Source organism: Arachis hypogaea, chromosome 17, assembly GCF_003086295.3.
Source record: "Arachis hypogaea cultivar Tifrunner chromosome 17, arahy.Tifrunner.gnm2.J5K5, whole genome shotgun sequence".
Taxonomy (NCBI): domain Eukaryota; kingdom Viridiplantae; phylum Streptophyta; class Magnoliopsida; order Fabales; family Fabaceae; genus Arachis; species Arachis hypogaea.
This window is the reverse complement of record NC_092052.1, coordinates 4,047,770-4,071,706: the sequence shown is the minus strand read 5'-3', so window position 1 is coordinate 4,071,706 and position 23,937 is coordinate 4,047,770. Positions and strand designations below refer to the sequence as shown.

General features: G+C 31.1%; 2 protein-coding genes across 2 annotated transcripts; one reads left to right on the top strand and one right to left on the bottom strand.

Annotated features, from left to right (window-relative positions):
- Positions 1 to 6,596: 6,596 nt before the first annotated feature.
- Positions 6,597 to 13,717, bottom strand: LOC140180451 (uncharacterized). The gene is made up of 3 exons (XM_072221617.1): positions 13,549 to 13,717; positions 12,789 to 13,455; positions 6,597 to 6,675 (listed from the first exon to the last, which is right to left on the bottom strand). The coding sequence occupies exons 1-3, from the start codon at positions 13,715 to 13,717 to the stop codon at positions 6,597 to 6,599; spliced, it is 915 nt and encodes a 304-aa protein (XP_072077718.1).
- Positions 13,718 to 17,898: 4,181 nt separating this feature from the next.
- Positions 17,899 to 23,001, top strand: LOC112764490 (probable galacturonosyltransferase 15). Its single transcript, XM_025810128.3, has 6 exons — positions 17,899 to 18,663; positions 19,474 to 19,517; positions 20,454 to 20,600; positions 21,061 to 21,648; positions 21,873 to 22,181; positions 22,313 to 23,001. Exons 1-6 carry the CDS (start codon positions 18,411 to 18,413, stop codon positions 22,607 to 22,609), a joined length of 1,638 nt encoding a protein of 545 aa, XP_025665913.1. The 5' UTR covers positions 17,899 to 18,410; the 3' UTR covers positions 22,610 to 23,001.
- The last annotated feature ends 936 nt before the right edge of the window (positions 23,002 to 23,937 follow it).

Genomic DNA, 23,937 nt, shown 5'->3' with positions numbered 1-23,937 from the left:
AAGGACCAAATTGAGATTTAACTCGCAAAACATATAAATATTTAAAAAAGATTATTTTTATTAAAAATATCAATAAAATACTATTTTTTGCTCTTTTAAATATATTTACTCTTAAAATATTATTAAAAATATTTTTTTTAAAATAATAAAAATAAAATAACACAACCTATATTATAATTATTAGTAAAAATAAAATATAAAAAATATTTATTTTTTTTTTATGGATTCACATATATATAAATTGGATATGTAAATACTTATCTAAAATTTGCAATTCAATTCTATTAATATGTGGATCAAATTCGATCTAATCCGATAATTTTATAAATCAAATTAATATCCATAATTTTTACATCAAATTCAAATAAATATGTAGATATACAAACAGAATATGATCCATGATGAACACCCCTCAGTGAAGGACACCAAGTCAAATAACTTAAAATCTTGGTAACTGCATTGATTGCTTAGTTTGTTGATAATACTACTTTCCTTTTTGTCTTTTATCAGGGTATGTATTTACGAAATTATTTCTTGAATATTAATATTGTTATATGTTGGCCCATAAATTACAATATTCCCATCCTCAAATAATAATTCATTCAAAGTTCAAACAGGCTATTGATATCTTTATTAAAATTAAGAATTTACTTTTCAATAAAAAAATTCTTTGTTTTAATTAAAAACACATTGACTTTTTTTTTTTTTTTGGAATTTCTTCGCCATGTTTTACATTGTATATTTAATTATTGTCGACTCCGATAAGAAAGAGAAAAGAAATAAAATAACTATATCTATCCAAAAAAACCAAGGTCTATTTTTTTTTTTTTTTAAATACCATTCCAAATTTTAACTAATCAATATGTGTCACGTACGTGTTAAATTATGTCGGCAGGCATAGAATTTGTGTTGTGATGATAATCAGAAAAGCCATGCACATGATGCATAGCAATAATAGAGCAAAGGATGTATAAATAATAATAATAATAATAATAATAATAATAATAATAATAATAATAATAATAATAATAATAAGAAAAAGTACCAAGCTTATTGAAAAATAATATGAAAATATTATGGATGTGTATTATTTCTTATATATATTTATATTTTCTTATTTTTTATTAGAAAAATTAATTAAAAAGGAGAAAATAAAACATTTGTCTTTTATATACTATATAAAAATATTGTACAAAAAATTGATATATGGACATGCATTAATAATATAGCTAGCTAGTATACTATTAGCCAATAGCATAAAGGCAAAACAATATAATAACGGTGCTTCGACATATACAGGAAAAAAATGTACAATGCCTTTTCTATTTTAATTATTATTTTAGGAGTTATCAATTAGTATGGTATAAGCTAAGTTTGTTGTTTAATTTCTCTTTTCGTCTCATAAAGTGAGCTCCCCATTCAAATTAGAGGACTCGATAAACATCAACATATGTGATGTTAGTTAAATTTAATTAACTTAAAATGTATGTCAATCCTGTTTAAATGAAGATTATTTAAGGTTTTCTATTGTAATAAATAAATAAATAAATAGGGTTTTAGCAATGCAAAATCTCAAATCTACATACTGTGCAACAACGACATCCTTATCCATTTTATTGTCTAAGTATTAAATAATGTCGTGTGTCACGGCGACATTATCCCAAACGGATGCAAATAAAAATAAAGTTATATATGTATTTAATTATGTAATAATATATTAATAAGAATAATTATATTTTATATTAATTATGTAAATAATTATCTAAAAAATAGATATAATTAAATAATTATATAAAATAGTTTATATTTTTTAAATATTAAAATTAAACTTATATATATATGCGTATCTATAATTAATATTCAATTTGACTTCTAAAATTTGAGGTTAGACTCAAATTAACTTCTAAAATTATAATCGACTCAATTCAATTATCAAAATTTATAATAGTAACTCAAGTTAGTTTCTGAGTTGATTTTCATAAATAAGATGTTGATTTTGTACCTTAATTTATTAAAATTTGAATTTCTTACTTAGATTCTATTAGACCTCCTAAAAGTTTGATTGGTTCTAAAATATTTATGTGAAAATGATAATAACAAGTTCATTAATTTAAAAGTTTTGCGACTTTAGAAGTAATAATTAAAGTTTTGGAACTCTAATAAATCTTAATTACATAGAATTTGATAAAAAATTTAAATTACAACTTAATGTACTAAATCAATACATTGTTAATAAGAATTAGTTCAGAAATTAATATGAGTTATGATTATAAATTTTAAGATTCAATTTAAATCCATTTAAATTTTAAAAATTACATTAAATTCGATTTAAATATTAGAAGATCAAATTAAATATTAACTCCACTTATTTAGTGTGTATGCTCTAATTTTATTTGGATAAAAGTAAATATAATGGCATATATGCATGTTTATATTGGATAAGCATGACGCACTACAAGAAAAAAAAGTTATTTTAACATGATTTTTTTTAACAGTCATAGTTAAGTGTAAAGATTAATATATATTTTTGACAAATATCACAAATGTCAAATTTTTTATGTTTTTATTTATAATTTGATTGTAGAAAATTATTTCTCAATTTTGACACTCATTTGTTTTCAACAAACTCCATTATTTTTTTTTGTTGAGCTCCGTCAATTTTGGCATCACACTGCTCTCAGTTTGGGATCATACTACTCATTCTTCATCTTCAAAATCTCAGTTTATTCTTCAGTTTCAAGATCTCATCTCATTAGTTCTTTGTTAAAAACTTTTTGTTGAGAATTTTTTATGGTCAATAAGTGTCAAAATAAATAGTATTTTTGACGGTTAATAAGTATCACAAAAAATATATTCTCAAAATTTTCTAACAAATTATTTTTGATAGCCAATATTTATCAAAATAAGATTTAAAATTTTTTTACAATTACTTATATGTTAAAAATACTATTTTTGACAAAACTTTCATTAACATATTTTCATAATTAAAATAGTGTCAAAATTTGATTTTTTGACGAATTTTAATTTTTTTTGGCACATAATAATCCTTAAAAATAGTCTATATTGTTGTAGTGACGTATACACATAGTAGTTGAAAGTTGAAACCTATCCCTCTAGGCTCTAACAACGGAAGAAGGTGAATTATATGGTAAAGATGTAAGTTTATAGTTTTTTTTTTTTATAGGATAAAAGAGAGATTGAAAAAGATAGAACTTACACTTTAAATAATAATAAAATAATAAAAAATAACTATAAAAAAAATTATTTTTTCTCTCTCTATACCACTTCAATCTGTATAATAAAGTGTCTCGTGCAAGAAAACACAAAACCTAATATATAGCAGCGAGTGATACGCAAATATTAGTTAGTTAGGGTATTGTATGTAACACAGGTTAACCAAAAAGGGAGAGAGAAATGTGTGTTTTCCAAAGTGTTGGGACATTGGCAGCATTATTATTCTCAATAGAGGGACACCTTTTCTGCATATCCATATCCATATCACCATATTAGTATTCTATGTGGTAGCACCCAGTCACAAGCTATTTCAATTCTCTCTCCTCCCATACTTTCCACTTTTCCTTTACAATTTTCTAATATATTTGTTAAACATATATTTACTTAAGTATTTCTTTTATTTGTTTGAATTTTTAAAGAAATATAATATCAAAATTTTTATAATAAAAATTTTAAAATTTAATTTTTGTTAAATTTACAAAATAATATAAAATAAAAATAATAAATATATATATGTTCTAAAGTGAACTGTCTTTAAAATTAAATAGATATATTTTATTCTTATAATAATCTTTTTTTTTGAAGATTTTTAATAAAATGAGTTATACTTCAGTTATTATAAAATAAAGATGATAAATTAAATACTTGTATAAGATAAAGTACTTTGATATTCAAATCAGTGTATGAATATAATACTAAGGATAAAAAAATGAAGACTGGATTTTTTTTTATTATTTTACTCTTTAGTCTTTGTTATTTTATAAGTGGGGCATATCTATTTTATAGTTGTAAGAATTAAACTGGTGGTTAAATCGATTAAATTACTGATTTATTAATTTATTGATTTAACTGATAAATTATTAGTTGAACTGATAAAATCGATCTATGTAAATAAAAAATATAAAATAATTAAAATACTAACAATAATCTACAAAATTAATTTCTTCTTAAACAACAAATGACAACATAATAAAGTACCAACAAGTTAAATCTCATGATAATTACCATAATGTGCATTTTTCTGCGAACAGAACGCACTTCCCTGCCTGTGCATACGCACAGATGTGTGCATCCGTACAGGTCAAAATATTTGTAGGGTGTGCGTCCGCACAAGGATGTGCGCCCGCACACATCAGAAATCTGAAATTAACTCTAACTTTGAAGGATCATAACTTCCTCTACAAAATTCTAATTTTCACAAACTTTATATTAATTTAAAGGATTTTCAAAGATCTTTAATTATAAACAAATCTCAATCAATTTCGAAAAATGAGGCAAAAATTATGATCATTCAAAGTTCATCAAAAATCTTATTTTACCTAACTTCACAATTTACACACTTTCTTACCATACACATTCTAAACCACACGATACCATTCCAAAGCACATCAAACCATTCAAAACACCACTTTTCATCAAAATGTACTAGTTATACCACAATACACCAACTTTATCACTTTCTTCTTCTCATTTCATTATTCTCAATTCCAACATCAACTATATAACATTTATGATCAAAATCACCATCAAACCCACCATTTCATAAATCATAACACCACAATTATCATAAGGAACCAACTTTGTTCCAATCCATACAATCATACAACATCATCATATCATTAAAATTCATCACAATCAACCCAACATTCATCATCAACATTTAGCACACCAACCATCATTTTAGTTCAACCTATCTTATTGGTCACTAGCCTATGTGTCCATGAATATTATATACTACATAGAGGAAACCGAAACCATACCTTGATCGATTCTTCTTTATGTACCAAAACTCAAATTGATCACCAAATAGCTTTTAACCAATTTCCAAGCTTTCACTTCCACTCCAATAAGCACAATTAAATTCCAAGAGCTCCCAAAGCCACCATAATCAAACTATATACATATAAATCACCTCAATTCAACCTAGGGTTCCAATTAAATATAGATTCACAAGGGTTTAGTGGCTCTTACCTTCTCCCACAACTAGCAAGAATCCAAGGCTAAGCAAGAATTAGAGCAAACCTAAACACCAAGAATCACAAAAACTCATTTAGGCACAAACCCTAAGTACCCGAAATTTTGAGTAGAGAAAATGAGAAGATTTCGTGATTACTTTGAGAGTTTCTTGGATGGATTTTTTAAAGCTCTTCACAAGGAACGCGTAGCCGCAAACGGTGCGGCGATCGGAGCCCTCTAGCTCAAGATATGAGCTTTGGGAGAAGATGATGAATAGTAACCAAAAGGGTTTCTCTCTTCTCTTTTCAGCATGTATGAGTGTGTTGTTTAGTGTTGTGGCTAGTTTGGTTCATTTAATGAGTCTTTTATATGTTGAGCTTGGGCCCAATTTGGACCCGGTCCAATCCGTTAGCGTTTTTAGCCCGTTTGGCCCAACTTTGGGCCAAACCTTCCAAATTAACGCCCGATTTTCGACTTCTAATATTTTTCTAACATTTTTGACTGTTTTAAATTTTTCTCATACAGTATCGGGCAGACTTAAACCGGTTCAACCGGTTCAATTGTCGGTTCACAATTTTTTACGGTTTTTCGTAAAAAGTACATTTTCTGACTCAGAAAGACCTACTGAGTCCGAAAATTTCCTTTAAATACTCAAATTCTCACTCTAACTCGTCGAAGCCTAATTTGGGCAATATTAATTACTTAATTAACCGGTTGATTAGTTACGGTTCTTACAGTCCGAGAGAGAAAAGGACGCAGATGACGGAGACCACCAACCTGTTCGAGAGAGCAGACGACGGAGACGGTGCGACGACGGCGACAATGAAGCGAAGCAAGGAGAAGCGACGAAGAAGACGAAGGAGCCGCAGTGAAGTGAGGTGAAGTGAGACGAAGAAGACGACACAGACTGGCGGGCGGCGATGTCGCGGTGAGTGAAGTGTGGTGAGGTGAGGTGAGGGAGGAGGGTTACCGTTTAGCCGTTTAGGAGATTAGGGTTGGGGGAACGGGGATGGGAGTATTGGGCAATAGGTGTGTTTTTTTTTAAGAACCAAAACGACGTGGTTTTGGCAAATAAATTAAAAAAAAAAAGCGGCCGGATGAACAAAACTTGTTAGTTCTTTGATTTTTATCAGAACCGGAGGTTTCAACTCGGTTCTCTTCATTCCTATTCTTGATCTAATCATATTGATCAATCGGACCGATCGAAAATTCGATTTGTCGATTTTTTAGTTAAACCGTCCAATTCGATCCGATTGTTACAACGGATTACAACTTACAAGTATACTATTAATGTAAATAAATGGGTTTAATTTTAATGATTTGATAACATAATAGTTACAATAACGATCCAATTACTATAACGTCACAACAGATATATTAAGATAAAAATCAAGTAAACTCACTACTTAGTGATGAAATGCCATAGAATGAGCAGCTGTAGGCCAAAGAGCAGAAAATCCCATCTCCGGTTCTTGGTAATGCCATCTGTCCGATTTAACATAGTCTAAATAGATTTGGCAAAAAATTGCGCGGCATAAGACTCTCTCGACCTGTTAAGCACACGCTGCGAAGATCAAAAACGAGGTATTCCACTCGTCAGTTTATGACGAGCTTCGGCAGGAGCCTAACTCTTAGCTCTACTTGCTCGGAAGGTGAGAGAGAACTCAGGATGGCTAGACCGAGACGCTTAAAGTCAACTATCTGATGGTCTGAGAATCCATAAAAAAAGTATTTCTACTCCAGGACGCACGACACCTTTCCTCGCTCTAGGTGGTTCTAAACCGATTTCATGCTACCACCGAGCGGACTTTCCTATGAAGCTCGACCTAGCTTTACACGGTCCTATAAGACGCACGTTTTTAGCATTATATCTTATCTGCTCTCTCTAAAAAAAATGGAAATTTAGGATACATAGAAATCTAAAGGGTGTCTATTCTATTTCTCTTTAGAGTAGAGAAAAAAAAAAGATAGTTGAACGGGATATCTTTTTTCTATCTATCATTGATTCAATCTATGAATCAAGTCGAAGTTAGTCTCTCGCATCTTTCACTAAAATTATGCATGCACACTGCTGGTTCTTTATTGGCATTTTCTCCGGAACATATTTCATTTGTTTTAAAATAATTGTCGTTTTATTTAGATAGGGATAGTTACTTTTTTTTTTTTTTTTGTATAATAGGGATAGTTACTTTGAAGTTTGAACGGAAGGAATATATAACAAATGGAGAATTTGATAATATTTCAATGTATTGAAACTTATCATCTCTCTCTCTCTTTCTCAACATTATTTTAGTGTTAGTTTACATATTATTAAATCGATAAAAAATATTTTTTTAATAAAAATTATTTTTTTAGTGTATTTGATAAATTTTTAATAATAAAAATAAAAATATTAAAAAATAAAAAATATTTTTTTTAAATTTATAATTTATATTTAAAAAAAATATTTTTTTACATAATAAATAAATAAATAATAAAATAATTTTATTTTATATAAAATATCTAAACATAAAATTACTTTTATTTTTATAAAAAATATTTTAAAAAAATATCATATAAATTTTTTTTTGAAAATGACGTCTAAATAAATCCTTACTCTTAGAAAATTTCGAGAAAGTAATGAAAATAAAACAAAACTAGAAGGAGCAACTAATTAAAGAAAAATATTCCGAAACCATTGTTTGAGAGCTATAGAGAGCCATGCATACTTTTACTGCATTTTTTTAGTTTATTTAATGTATTTTTTTAATTATCATTAAATTAAATAAAGTAAATTTGTGCTGATCTTTCTAGCATCACTCATTATTAAATTTAAAAATAAATATTATTTTAATTCTTAAAATTTAAAATTAAAATCAAATTCATCCCAACAATATTTTTTATTTATAATTGCTTTCTCCCTAACTTTTAATTTGTTTCTCCCATTCCACACACAGTGATATGTATGTCGTTATATACGTGTATTCTTATTTAATCCAAGTAGCTAGCTAATGCGGAAGAAACAAAATATTTTTCATTAGAAAAAGATGGTAACTAAAGTATTTGAATTTGATCATCGTGAAAAGAAAAATAAATAAATAAAAATATGTCGGTAAGTCCATGCTGTGGATTGAGAAAGTAGATGTAGAACATGAAAAAAAGATAGCGACATGTTGACCAAATGAAAAAAAAAAGATATATGCGATAGTGATGTAGATATTATAGAATAACTATATATATAGGAATTAATTTTTAATTAATTAGATAACATTAGTTATTTTTATTATAATTCTTTTTTTTTAATTTTCCTTTTCAAAAAAATTTAAAATTTAGAATTAAGACTTAAAATTCGGAATTTAAACTCAAAATTTAGAATATAAAATTTAAATAAAATTAATTAATACTAATTTAAGAAATTTACTTCGTAATTAAATTCCTAGCTGATTATATTAGGCAATGATATTCATAATCTCATAATAAATAACAACACTACTACTGGATACAAAGTTATTTGAATGGACAATATTCATTATACAAAACTTTATCTCGTTATTATAATTTTATATTATATTCTGTATATATAAGCCGTTGATAATATATAATAATAGTAACAAATTAAAATATTATTAAATATAAAATGTGAAATAGTGCCCAATAAATATAGATGCATGAAATAGTGGTTGAGTCTTTAACTTGACGGGTAAATAAAGAAAGAAAAATAGAATTGAAAGTCACAAAGTGAAGAAGGATGGAGATAAATAATGGAGAAGATGGCTATATAATATTTCACAATATAACATGTGTTGCTAATAATTTAGTAACAGAAAATTAGTGGTAATTTTCCTTTCACGAATTGAGATATTTACCGTTGAACATGGTCATTAAGCTTCTTTATGCTAAAGTATACTTGAAAATTGATGAGGCTAAAATTTAGGTATATATACAATTTCGTTTTTTTTTTTTTTTTCGTAGGTGTCACCCTCACCACTTTGATATCCCAATATCTAATCTAATTATTTAGGTGAAAATTCACTACGTACTAGCAATGCAAGTGGCCAATTTTGTGAACTTATATTATATACATTTCTCAAATTTCTGGTGAAAATTCACTACTATACCAAACGATTATTTTTTGGCTATTTGCACGAATTAATAATTCATTTGATATTTTAATTTAATTTTTAAAATTTTAATTATTTTTATTTAATTTTAAAATTTTACAAATATAATTCACATTAATTTTTTAGATAATTTGTGATACATAAATATTAATAGAGCATAGACATATAAATAGTCAAATATTATGTTAAAATTTGTAAAATAATGTTATTTTAATTTTAATATTTAAATAGCATAAAAACGATGTTGTATCACTTGTTTTGAAAAAAATATTTTAATAAAATTCACTTAGAATTGTTTTTGGATTATTTCAACACTAAAATTAAAATTCCGTCATTTTACAGAATCTAACGTAATATCTGATTGTCTATGTTAACATTCTATTAACGTATGTGATACGTGTTTTAAATGTTCGTGATATGAATAGTTCAAGTGTTATTTAGAAGATATTAATTTACATTTTTTAGAATATTTTAATTTAATTTGATGTATTTTAATTTTATTTATTTAATTAGTAGATTTTTTTTTTGTGACTAAATAGAAAAGAAAGAAAAAAAAAGAGACAAAACCAAATTAATTGGCTAGGGTCATATCTAAATCTATTAGATGTTGAAGCTCACTCCATGGTTGGCTCCAATTCGAGTGAATGTCCGCGACAGAAGCAGCTGCTTTAGCCATACAATCTGCAACACTATTTGCAATCCTCTGAATTAAAAGAATAGAGACTCTCCAATTCCAATTCATAACCTCCTGTATATGCTTTGCCAAATCCCATTCCGGAATATCCTTACCAAGCATTCTTTGGTTTACCAAGAAAAGAGCTTCTAAACAGTCTGTTTCACAGATAACCTCACGAAATCTACTCTCCCAAGCAAGAAGTAAGCCTCTCCAAATTTCATACAATTCAGCAAAAAGAACACTGTACACTTCGACTTTCCCAGTGCAACCTTTCAACCAACATCCATCAGGATTACGAATGATACAACCAAAACCAGCATAACCAGAAGGAGGAAACCAACTAGCATCACAATTCAATTTAACAGAATAAACTGGAGGTGGAACCCAATGCAAACAAAGTGAAGGAGGAGACAGTGATTGATGCATAGTAAAAATAGTGTGAAACTCCCTTACTGAACTACGAATCAAACTCACCACTTTACTAGCACTCCATGAATCATCTATATTAAATAAGTCATGATTCCTGCTTCTCCAAATCCACCAGATGGTCGAAAAGAAAAGAAAAATATTTTCACTCCTTGCACCTCTATAGAGCCAATCATGTAAATTCGAGTTATCTGAATACAGGCCTAAAAGGTTCCAGACCTCCTTGGCACTAGGGCACTCCCGAAGACAATGAAGAATTGATTCAGAACCATTCTGACATCGATGACAGGTGCTAGATAAAGCTAAACCACGACCCAAACGAAACTCTGCCGTAGGAATAGCATTATGAAGACTGAGCCAAATCAAGAACTTGTACTTCTCAGGAATATGCAGTCGCCATACCCACAACCAATTATCATGCTCATTCCAGTCAAACTTTCTTTTGGCTAGCCAACTGTACCCACTCCTAGCTGAGTAAAGTCTAGAAGATGCCACACCCCACGACCAACCCGAACTCTCTCCAGCATTCAAATCTGGATTATAAGCATTCAAACGCTGTTTGACATCTTCTGGAATGATAGAGAAAATATCATGGAGATTCCATTGATCATCTTTCCAAACGTCTCTAATAGTTAAATCAGAGTCAGATATATGTACAAAAGGGACATCTTGAGCAATTGGACCCTCAATACTCCAATTGTCAAATAAAAAAGATTGATCAAGTGACCCAACGCACCAAGAGAAGGCATCCTTAAGAGCACCAAAAGCCTTTGAGATACTCTTCCAAACATGAGAAGCATTGCAAGGGACAGGGCCATCTAAAACTCCCTCATTCCTCATATACTTCGCCCTCAATAGAGCAACCCAAGGCTTGTCCTGACAATGAAAAAGTTGTCACACCAATTTACCAAGTAAAGATATATTAACACACGCAGGATCTCTAACACCCAGGCCACCAAATTTTTTTGGAGTGATCACGGTCCTCCAATTAACAAGAGAAAGACCTTTACCATCAACTTGACCCTTCCAAAGGAACTGTCTCATCATAGAAGATAATTTATCACAAACCCAATTTGGAAAAAAAGATACCTGCATATGATAGACAAGAATGGATGCTGCAACAGAATTGATCAGGAAAAGTCTCCCTGCTTTATTTAGAAGCCTTCCTTTCCAATTAGCTAATCTTCCCCTCACCTTTTCAATCACCGAATGAAAAGAAGCCCTACTGGTACGGGAATGATTAAAGTTAACTCCAAGATATCTTCCTAAGTCCAAAGCAAAACGTATTGAAGAAACACTAGTAAAAATATCTCTTCTACGAGCAGTCACATTTTTAGAACAAAAAGCTTTAGACTTTTCAAGATTCACTTTCATGCCAGATGCCTTGCAAAAAATGTTAAGAGAATGCATGACCATTTGGACCTGACTCTTTGTAGCCTGACAGAAGAGTAAGAGATCATCTGCAAACATCAAATGAGAAAATTTTGGGCCACCCCTAGTGACAGAAACTGGTTTCCACACACCCTCGACCACCTTATGAGATATATAGCAAGCAAGTCTTTCCATACAAAGCACAAATAAGTAAGGAGACATTGGATCGCCCTGTCTAAGCCCCCTTCTAGGAGCAAAACTATCCAATCTATTCCCATTCCACATAATAGAAAGAGATGATGCACGGACACAAGTCATAATCAAATTAACAGTGATGATAAGAAAACCAAAAGCAATGAGAGTACTCTCCAAAAACCTCCAATCCACCCTATCATAAGCTTTTTCAAGATCAATTTTAAAAGCAAGAGTACCTTTCTTGGATTTTGTGTGCTTCATGAAATTCAGAATTTCTTGGGCCACAATAATATTATCAGGAGCACCACGACCCGGAATAAAACCTCCTTGTAAAGGACTAACAATATCTGGAAGAAAAGGCCGAAGTCGGTTAGTCAATACTTTTGTGATAATTTTATAAACAACATTACACAAGCTAATAGGCCTGAAATCCTTCATAAAGGTAGGGTTATCAATTTTAGGAATAAGCACAATCAGAGTTTCTATGATGCTAGGATTTAAGAACTCTCCCAAAAAAGCGCTCCGGACAATATTCCAAATCTCAGTGCCTACTATCTCCCAATATTCTTTAAAAAAATAAGCTTGAAAGCCATATGGACCAGGAGCCTTAAAAGGGCTCATACTGAATACTGCTGACTTGACTTCCGCAATCAACCTCAACCTCTTCCGTTGTACCAAAGAGATTCTTGTAAAAAGAGAGAGCTTCTTCCTGTAGAATATCTGGATCAGTAGACCAAGACCCATCTCTAACATATAATCCATGTACTCTATTATGGTTTCTACGTACCAAAGTCTGAAGATGAAAGAATTTAGTGTTTCTATCCCCATACTTGACCCACTGCTCTCTAGATTTCTGGTACCAAAAAAGTTCCTCTTGCAACAAAAGCCTATTGTAATCTTCCCTCAGTTCAGCTTCTTTAATTCTCAGAGATAACACATCGGTAACCTCCAAACGCCGTTGAATCTGATCAATCTGATATTCCAGCTTATTTTTTCGCACAAAAATATTTCCAAAAATCTTTGAGTTGAAGTCCAAAGAAGCCTGTTGAACCATCTTAAGCCTTTCGGTAACGCCTCCAAACTCTTGATTCCAAGCCTTACTAATAACATGTTTATAAGAAGGATGTGTTGCCCACACAGCTTGAAACCTAAAAGGACGTGAACCTTTCACTCTGGGGCTACCATGACAACGAACTAAAATAGGACAATGATCAGAATGAAGCCTGCTAGGAATTTCAGAATAACCCTCAGGAAACATTGTCATCCACGCCTCATTAACTATAGCTCTATCCAACCTTTTAGCCAAGTCCCTGCCAGCCTGAACTGCTCTATACCAAGTATATCTCCTACCAGTCACTTTAAGATCAAAGAGCTCACAGTCATCTAGAGTAGTAGCTAATAGACTAGCTCTGTGAGAAGAAAAATAAGCACCTGTACTCTCATCTGGTGCCACAATCTCATTAAAATCACCAACGGCCATCCATGGTCTATTATGGCCTGAATTAATAGAACGCAAATGATTCCAAAGCATACATCTTTTTTCGAATTGAGGACTCCCATATACTGCACTACAAAGCCAAACTAAGTTACCCACACTCACTTTTACTGTGATACATTGGTCAATTTGATCAATAACCACACAAGAAGCATTAGCAATAGAAGATAGAAACCAAATGCCACCCCTGTGTCCTACTGCTTCCTCAATACCAACACAATGAAAACCTAACTTATCCCAAAAATTCTTCAAATTATTAAACATGGTATGAGTCTCAAAGAGAAAGAAGAAAGATGGTTTATATATTCTCACCAAATTTTTGCAATACACACGGGCCATCTTGTTAGACGCACCCCTCACATTCCAGGCTATGATATTGAAACTATCCATAAAAACAGCAAAAAGAGAGCTCCAATAACAAACCCGAGACTCAACATGATGTCCCTGTCTTCGACGATCCTGCCTTTAATGGACTCTCAAGTTGCAGCCCAATTTTCTCCGTCGAAACTTGCACCATACCCGCCGTCGATGCTCCATCCTTATCTACTGGTGAATTCTGCAAAGAGTTTGGGCGAGGACGCTTTCGCACAGTGCCATTTGTTGTCTCACCTTGCTGCTGATGATGAACATTGTGCCGGGTCCCCGAAGAAGCCACACTAACCGGTTTTCCAATATTGATGCCCCTGCTTAATTTTACTTTGGATCCAGTTGCATGTGTTGTACGTTGGTGATTAGGCCTTGTCCAAGTATTGGTAGCCTTGTTAGGAGTCTTCTTTACTTTTGGTTGGACCTGATGGGTGCTAAGAGAAGGCTTTTGACCCATTTTATACTTTTCTTTCCTAATCACTTGAGTCCAACCTTCCAAATCCTCATGTTGTGCATGGTCTACATGAACAGCATGCAAATCACTCTCCACCAAATCTGGGACAATAACATTTACAGTCTCATCTCCAAAATTCTTGCCAAAATGAAAACTTGCCTTTTCCACATGTACTTGATTTTTTGAATTTGAGCTTTCTGGCTGCTTTGCTACATCGCTGATCACCTTGGCATTAGTTCCTCCTCCTGCATTGCTGTCAGTCTTGCACACCTTCATATCATGACCAAACTTGAGACAGGAGCCACAAATAAGGTGAAGACTTTCATATTCAACCTCATATTCAACACCTTCAACAAGAATCTTCTTAGTCACTGACAATCCTAAATCTATCTGAACACAGGCTCGAGCATATCGTCCTCTTTCAGCTAATTTTGTTGCCAAATCAACCTTAACGGGAATGCCAACTGCAGCCGCAACACGGAGCATTGCATCTTCTTGGTAGCACCAAATTGGTAATCCGGAAATTCTAATCCACACTAAAGTTGCTCCAAAACAGTTTTCACTTGATCTAAACTCTTGATCCCAAGACTTCACAGCCACATAATTTCCCTCGATCATCCACGGACCTCCTAAGAGAACCTTTTCTCGCTCCTCAGCTACATCAAACTTCACAAGAAAGTAGTCAAATCCCACGTCCAATAAATCAAAACCTCCCTTAATCCTCCATACCGTTCGGAGTTTATGAGACAATGCAGTGTAGCTATAATGTTTACCTAGCACCTTAATCACTATAGCATCCTTATAAGGTTCTGCCAAGCAATTCTTAGCTTCTTGGGTAAACGTGACACTCGGTGGCAAGAGATCTCCTTGCTTCCCAGAAACTACCGCAATGTTATCTCCCGATAAAGTTTCAACAAGTGAAAAAGTTTTAGCAATCTTGGAACCCACAACTTTGTCCCTGAAAGAAACCTTCAAAGGCTTAGATTGGACCTTATATTTATGGGCTTTGGTTTTCTATATTTTAACCTAATAAGAGGTTATAAATACCTCATAAATTAAGATAGTCATAGCATAGAATGATTTAGAGGTTTTCAAAACCCCTTTTTTGGTTTTGTGATGGAACCATGGTGTATACAATTGAGGTTGAGGAATCCATCTCTTATTGTATCGGGGAATTGGGTAAAAGGTTGAGGAGTCCATTCGATTCAATTCCCAAACTATGGCTTTGACAAGTTAGGTTGAGGAATTCCTTTCTTGTTGCGTCAAGAAATTGGGTAGAAAGTAGAGTGATAAAAAAGATAAACATAAAGACAAGAATTCAAACTGAATAAAAAAGATACATTAAAATTGAAATAAAAATAAAAATGATAAATTGAAATTGAGTACAAAAAGATCGAATCACTCTACTTCCTACCAAATTTCTTGATGTAATAAGAAAGGGACTCTTCAACCTAACTTGTCAACACCATAGTTTGGGAATTGAATCGAAGGAACTCCTTAACCTTTTATCCAATTTCCCGATGTAACAAAAGAGGGACTCCTCAACCTTAATTGTCCACACCATGGTTTCATCACGAAACCAAAAGGGGTTTTGAAAACCTCTAAATCATTCTATGCTATGACTATCATAGTTTATGAGATATTTATAACCTCTTATTATGTTAAAATATAAAAAATTCTAAACCCATAAACATAAGACCCAATCTAATAATTAAATAAACAAAATTAAAATATATCAAATTAAATTAAAATATTTAAAAAATGTAAACTAATATTTTCTAAATAACACTTGAACTCTTCATATCACAAACATTTGAAGTACGTATCAGTATGTAAATTTAAAATTATTTCAGAGACTAACATAAATCATATTTATAAAATTTAAAAATTAAATAAAAATAATTAAAATTTAAAAAGTTAAATAAAAATTCATATATTAATATAAATTTACAGATCAAATTAAATCTTATTTCTATGCGTGATAAAAAAATACTTCAATATAAATTATTTGATTGGAAGCCTAAGTGGGCACACTTCTATAGTTATCCATCCACCTCTCACTTATTAAGTAATTCAATGATATTAGTATACTTAATTATGATATTAACTGGTATATTTTTACCTTTTAGAAAAGATAAAGAACCACTCGTATACATGTATTCATACATATACATATTATATTATTATTTATTTTTACATTTATAAATACTTCCATAAACTGTTTAACAAATAGAACGTATATTAATACTAATAAAAAAAATATTATATGTGTATTTTATGTATATATCCTTTAGTTTTCATATTAAAATAATTAAAGATAAAATATTTGTTTTCTATAACATAAAATAAAAATGCACATTTAGTAATATTTACTAAAATAAGTACAAATAATTTATTTTAGTATTTTAAGTCGTTTCTAACTTCCAAAATGGCAACTGAAGTTAGCATTGTAAGTTGTAACAATGATATATGGATATAATAATAATAAGAGTGAAATTTGGGAAAGAACTAAAACTAAAAAAAAAATATTAAAGCCAAAACAGAGTTTCTAATAATTCATTTAGATTGGTTGAGTAATTAATTTATTTATCAGCTTAAATAAATATTAAAAATTTAAATTTTATTTTATATATGTAATAATTCGTTAACTATATCAAAGTCTTAAATTAATTTTTAATTTATGGTAAATTAATTTTTAATTTATCCGATTTAATAATATTTGCAAAAAAAGTGGCCTCTAAGGTAGCGATAGAGACGGAAAGATTGAGACTGAGAGACAGAGATTAAAAGATATTTGGTACAAAATAGAAGACAGAAATTAAAATAAGAATAAAATTTTAATTAATTAATTGAAATGATGATATTTTAGGTATAAAATATTATTAAAATTTTAATTTTTATTTGTAAAAATTTTAGTCATTTGTGTTCCTACATTTTAAAGGTACTGAAATACTGAAATTTTAGGAATAAAGACAAAAAATTTAGTATCAATATCTAAACCAACAAATAAAATATTGAATCCCAATCTCTCAATTTATCTCAATACCTCAAAATAAACGCTATTAACGTAATGTTACAAGTAATACATATACTTATATCTTATTAATACCAAATATCTATTATAATTAAATGCAATAACTACTAATTGCACTATATTTTGAGCTAGGACACGCTTGTTTCACTAATGCCTTCTTTTTTCTTATATGCACTTAAATGTTATACAAAATAGTAATACAGCTACAAAACTCACCGGAGTAAATAGGAACACAAATCTGATGAATTCAAAAAAAAATTGGAAGTTCTAATAACACATGTGGAGGTTGGAGACATAACCGCCGGCCTCAACATTAATTATGGAAGAAGAAATAGTTGAAATGACTTTGAAATAAGTAATTAATTAGAAATTAGTAATTACCACAGTACTAATTAATTAAGTTCTCAAATTAATGAATTAACTTGAAAAACAAATCCTAAAAATTATTTTCAACTTTCAAATACGCGTTAACTTTACTTTTCTCTATTTCTTTTTCAACCTTTTAAAACCATGAATTGAGAATATGAGATCCTTATTTTTCTTCTTCCTCACCAAATAAATAAATAAATAAATTGCCACAATCCACAGGAACTGCTTGCCACGTCAGGTAGGTGTCGGTGAGATAGTGTCAAAATGGTAAATAAAGCTAAAAACAAGTGGCAAAAACGACAATAAAAAATTCCCAAAACGACGACGCGTATATATAATTATCGTCGCCATTGTTGCAATCTAATCATTTCCCGCGGCTTTGAATTTCGCAATTTTTTTCCACCGTCACTCTAATTTCTTTTATTTTTCTTCATCCAAACAAGAAAATCAGTACAATTTGCTCAGTTTAATTTTCCTCGCGGAAATCGATTTCAGAAAAAGAAAAAAAGAAAAAGGAAAATTCGAAACCCGTGAACTCATTGCTCTTATCACACCGTTGCAAATGCGAAGCAAAACGACACGCGCACATTTTTTTTCTCTCTTTCTCTAGCTGATGAGTGATGGAGCAGTTATAGTAGTTGTTGAAGTGAGGAAGCAGTGTGAAGTTTTCAGATCTGATTTTTGATTCAATCGTAGAGGAAAATGATGAGCTGGATGGAACTCAGAAGAAGATAATGAAGTTCTATGTATCTACCACCGGGATAAAGAGAGTCACCTTATCGTCGAAGGCCGCCGCAGCAGCTAACGCCGCCGCCGGAGGAAAAGGATCGTCGAAGTCTACTGCCGCGGATGCCGCCGTTAGTCGCCGGAGTTTTTCATCCCGGACTGTGCTGCCGGCGGTGGTTCTGTTCGGGATCGTGTCGCTCTTCGTCTTCGTGAGGATCGCGGTTTTGGTGCTCGAATCTTCCGCTGTTTGCTCCTCTCTCGGTAATAATTTTTCATTTTCCTTTTCTTTTTATCTGTCCTATTTGCCGTGTTTTTCTTTTTAAAATAAATTATTTATTTACCTCTGCACTTTTGATTCAAATTAGTTGTTGTTAGTATTAGCACTAGCAGTAGTTAATACTCAATAGTTTCGGTAAGTGAATGAAGTATGAATAAGGTGAGCGTGTGTGTATTTTGGGGTGAAAATTTTGTTTGATTAGGGGAGAAGAAGGTGAAAAGTGAAGATGCGTGTGAATTTCAGTGTAGAGTGTAGTTAGTAGTTAGTGGTTACTGTAGATAGTAAAAAAGGAGAGGAATGTTATTGTTTAGACGTACGAAAATGGAATGGTTCAAGTCTTTGGAACTTTTTTCATAATTCCTTTTTTCTTATTTATGATTTTTAAGAAAATAAAAATAAAGACCTTTTCACTTTTCAGTTTAATTTGTCTTGTTATGGGGACCACTCAGTGACAACTGACGAGGATATTGATTTTCTAATATATTTTTGAGAAAATAAAATATAATAATAACAGATTAAAAATTAAAATATGAAGAATTTATCTTATTACTGTTTGATATTTTATTTTTAAATATAAGTATACTTTTAATGAGTTTTAAGATTAATTTTGTTATATTTTCAGCATAGTGATTTTATATTACTTTTGTTTTTTATTTATATAATTTGCGGTACAATATATAGTTGTATTAAATATTTTTCTATTGAAATTAATTAATATATAGGAGTAATTTTATTTGTTGAAAATTTAGTGACAGACTGACAGTACTATATATTGGTTAAAATGATTAATGTAGGTTGCGTGGGATGGAGGTTCTTCAGCGGGGGTGACCCATCCCTGGTAAGTAATGTTCCTCATCTCCAATTCTGGAACCTGTTCCCTGTTTGCTACAATTAGCTTTGTTATTTGCATTTTTTTATTCACGTTTTTATTTTCTTTTTTTTCTTGGAGAGAGTAATAGTAGATTACATAATGAGTTAAAAAAAAGTTTTCTTAAAAAGAAAAAAAAAAATAACGGGAGTTTATTTTTTTGCGAAGCACAGGTACATTCTAGAAAGAAATTAAATTAAAACCTTATTTGTAATAATGATACAATTACACCATGATTTGATCTAAACAGATGATGCGTGTTTTTTAATTATTATTTGGTGGTGATTGGCAACAGAGAGACGGGATTTATATTGCCTTCCGATTATGCGTCAATTTCTTTTGTTCATATTTGTTTCCATAATAAAATAATCTCAATAAATAATATGATAAATATGGTACGTAATAAGACCTTCTAGGCTACTATTATATGTCTAGGTTTAATTTTAAGTTTTCTAACTAACAATTTACTTTTCATAACATGATTAGTTTTTTGTTGAAGTTATTTTATTATGTATTCATGAAAAAAAAAGTTATGAAGAGCAATATTTAAGACAACTTTTTCCAAATGTGTATGCAATATAAAATAGAATGTGTACCATGCAAGGCTATACATACTCATCTTAGTCATCTGTCATTTTTTCTATTGGCTTAATTATAAGAATGTAATTTTTTTTTTTAAAGAACTTGTATTATCATTCGTAAATTACGTTTCATAAAAGCCGGGTTAATTTTATGCTTATAGCAACCATTTTCTCGCTTTAGCAACCTCAAATGTATGTTTAGTTTTATGAGAACTGCTGGCATAGACTTTAGCTTATCTTACCACCACTTAGTAGTTTATTATTCAATGTTTCTGTGACATTCATTCTTTTTCTTGTCGTGTATTGCATGTATATATGCATAAAGAAACTCAGAGATGAGCTGACCAGAGCGTTAATAGAGGTAAATGATGACAACGTTAATGAAGGAGAAGTGGTGTCATTCAACGAGCTTGTGAAAATGATGGCGTCTGAGCAAGACTTTAAGGCGTTTGCTATCAAGACCAAAGCCATGGTACAGAAAATTTTACTGATTTATTCTTTAGCTATAGTTATTACCCTTGGACCTTGGTGATAACGATAATGGCGTCTTGTTAAATCGTTTTCCTCGTGATTCTTTTTTTGTTCTCTTTTGGCGTTTAGTAACAATCAATCCTGACACCAATGAGATTATTTGTATGCTTGCATCATTGAACCTTGGAACTATAAAGAATGTTGTAAATATAGGAATTTGAATGTATATACTGCATACTATAGGGTAGATTTATTAGGCAGTAGTCCCACGGCCCAACAATATTTAACCAAGCATAGCGTATACATGCAATTCATCAGTACAGTTGACCCTATTAATTCATAAAAAAGATTAAACAAGTACAGATTTTGTTTGAGCATAAATTGAGAAAAATTTGTAGTGTGTTTGAATAGTTCTCTAGGTAAATAAATATGTGCAATCTCATATGTCCGTATATGTGCAGCTGTTACAGATGGAGCGCAAGGTGCAATCAGCAAGAAAGCAAGAATCAGTTTATTGGCATTTAGCTTCACATGGTGTACCAAAAAGCCTACATTGCCTTTGTCTGAAATTGGCTGAAGAATATGCCGTAAATGCCATGGCCAGAACTCGCTTACCTCCTCCTGAATATGTGTCTCGCCTTTCTGACCCTACCTTCTTTCACATAGTTCTCCTAACTGACAACGTCCTTGCTGCATCTGTTGTTGTAACCTCTACCATTGAAAGTTCAGCCAGCCCTGAAAAATTGGTTTTTCATATTGTTACGGACAAGAAAACTTACACTCCAATGCATGCCTGGTTTTCCATAAACCCTGTGAAATCAGCAGTTGTTGAAGTCAAGGGATTACACCAGTACGATTGGTCTGAAGAAGTGAATGCTCGTGTCAAAGAGATGGTGGAAACTACTCAATCAATTTGGAAACACTACTACAAGAATTATACAGAAGAGGATGAACTACTCGACTATAATCAAGAGTATAAGAGATATTTGGAAGCTTTAAGACCCAGCAGCCTTTCCTTGTTGAATCATCTTCGAATCTACATCCCTGAGGTAATTAATTTGTTAATTTTTTTTTTAACACTGAATATTGATATATTAACAACGGAAACATATAGTGATCTGAGGTTTGATGTGTAAATTTAATATAAAGCTTATCCATAAAAATTTCCATATCATTTTTCACATTCTAAACAAACATATACCATTGATGATATATGGCTGCTTTTTTCCCTTTTTTTTTTTTTTTTCATAATCTGATGTTGGTATGAACACAGCTGTTTCCAGATTTGCACAAGGTGGTGTTGCTGGATGATGATGTTGTAGTACAGCATGACATATCTTCGTTGTGGGAAATTAACCTTAATGGTAAAGTCAGTGGTTCAGTATTCAAGTCATGGTGTTATGATGAGGAAAGCTGTTGCCCTGGAAATAAATACGTGGACTTCTTGAACTTTTCACATCCTATCATATCAGTCAACTTTGACCCTGACCAGTGTGCATGGCTCTATGGCATGAATATCTTTGATCTTGAAGCTTGGAGGAGAACAAATATTACTGAAACCTACCATCGATGGTTGAAACTAGTAAGCCTAGCTATAAAACTCTATTGCATTTTCCTTACCCATATGTGAAAAAGAAGAAAAAGTAAAGTTATATATGTTTGGTTCTTCTGTATTATTAATTAAATGTGTATTATTTATCCATGTTTACACAGAATGTGAAGCATGGGCTATCATTGTGGAACCCAGGAGTGCTTCCACCTGCATTGATTGCTTTTGATGGTCAAGTGCATCCGGTGGATTCATCCTGGATTGTTACTGATTTAGGTTATCGCCATCAATCAGAACAAATTAGAAATATCAGACATAGAATGGAAGATGCTGCTGTTGTTCATTTCAATGGCCCTGCAAAACCATGGCTTGAAATTGGTTCACCTGAAGTTCGTGGTCTATGGAATACATATGTTGATTTCTCAGATAAGTTTATTAGGAGCTGCAGGATTACAGCGTGAAGCATTTTCCACCATCCCCCTCCCCAGTATTATTGATGAGATTGAAGCAATTATGATGAAACCGTATGGGATCGGAGGGAAGAAGGTTTTGCCTTCAGTCTCTGACTCATGCTAACAGATGATATATATAGGTGATGAAGAACTACTACCACACAATATATACCTTATTAAAAAGAAGCAGTAGCTGCATCAGTTTAAGAATCGATCATATATAAAGCATTTATAATCTAGTTGTCTAACAGTACTGTAAAAATTACTTGCTTTTTCTATATAGATCGGAGTAATTGTTTCACTTGTATAGCATTATAATCAATAATCCAATACGACGTGTGACGTTAAAATACTAGATAAGTATTTGTTCTAATATAAAAAGAGTTCTGTTTATTGCAAAACTACTTCTTAACATTGCGTACACTAAATGTTTTCTCTTCCTTTTACATAATTTCAGCCGTTTATATTTCTGACTACATAAGATTATATTGAGAATTCTATGTAGTATTCTATCCCTTTGTTCATGGATTTCAGTAAATCAATTCAGTGTAACATTTGAAAGAATGATTGTTAGAGTTTTCAATAATTTATTATGAAACCAAAAAAAAAAAAAACTAATTAACACCGATGAAACTACTACCACAGGTTGATAATAACAACTCCAAAAACAGTGGTTTGTGTAAGCACAAGTGTCAACTGAACTGCTGAAGTAACTTAGTGTGGAGGGAAAAGCTAGAGCCAGTGCTAACTGTGCTATAAAGCTTTTAATACACGTTTGGAACAAAGATATTTCGATAGAGATATTTAATTTGCGTCTTTTCTTCTGAAAATTACATTAAAATATATGATATTTCAGTGTATTCTATTTTCTTCGTCTTAGTTCTACCTATACCTCTAGAATTAAAATAGCCATTGACATTAACTTAAAGAATGTACCAAAATGCAACATGCTATATAGATAGATATAGAATCCATATTCGTGAAATGCTGTGGAATCAGAAAATGCCATTAATTTTATGTACGCCTCCTTTGCTGTTCCCTTTTTCAAGCTTTAAACTTGAAATTCTTCAAAAGTAGGGACATGTATGTTCTTCCCAACTACTTGTGAGTTTCTTTTTTTAAAAGAAAAAAAAATTTTGAGTTGCCCTATATATACAAGAAGATTTGTATCATAACACTTGTTTAAAAAAATGAGTGAAGTAACTATTCGATCAATCAAGTCGGTTAGTTAAACATAACTTTAGCAATTAATAGAAAGCATTTCTTTTTTAGCAATGGACACAAATTTGTGGATGATATATCTATATAAACATACGGATACTCCAACATTTTCAATT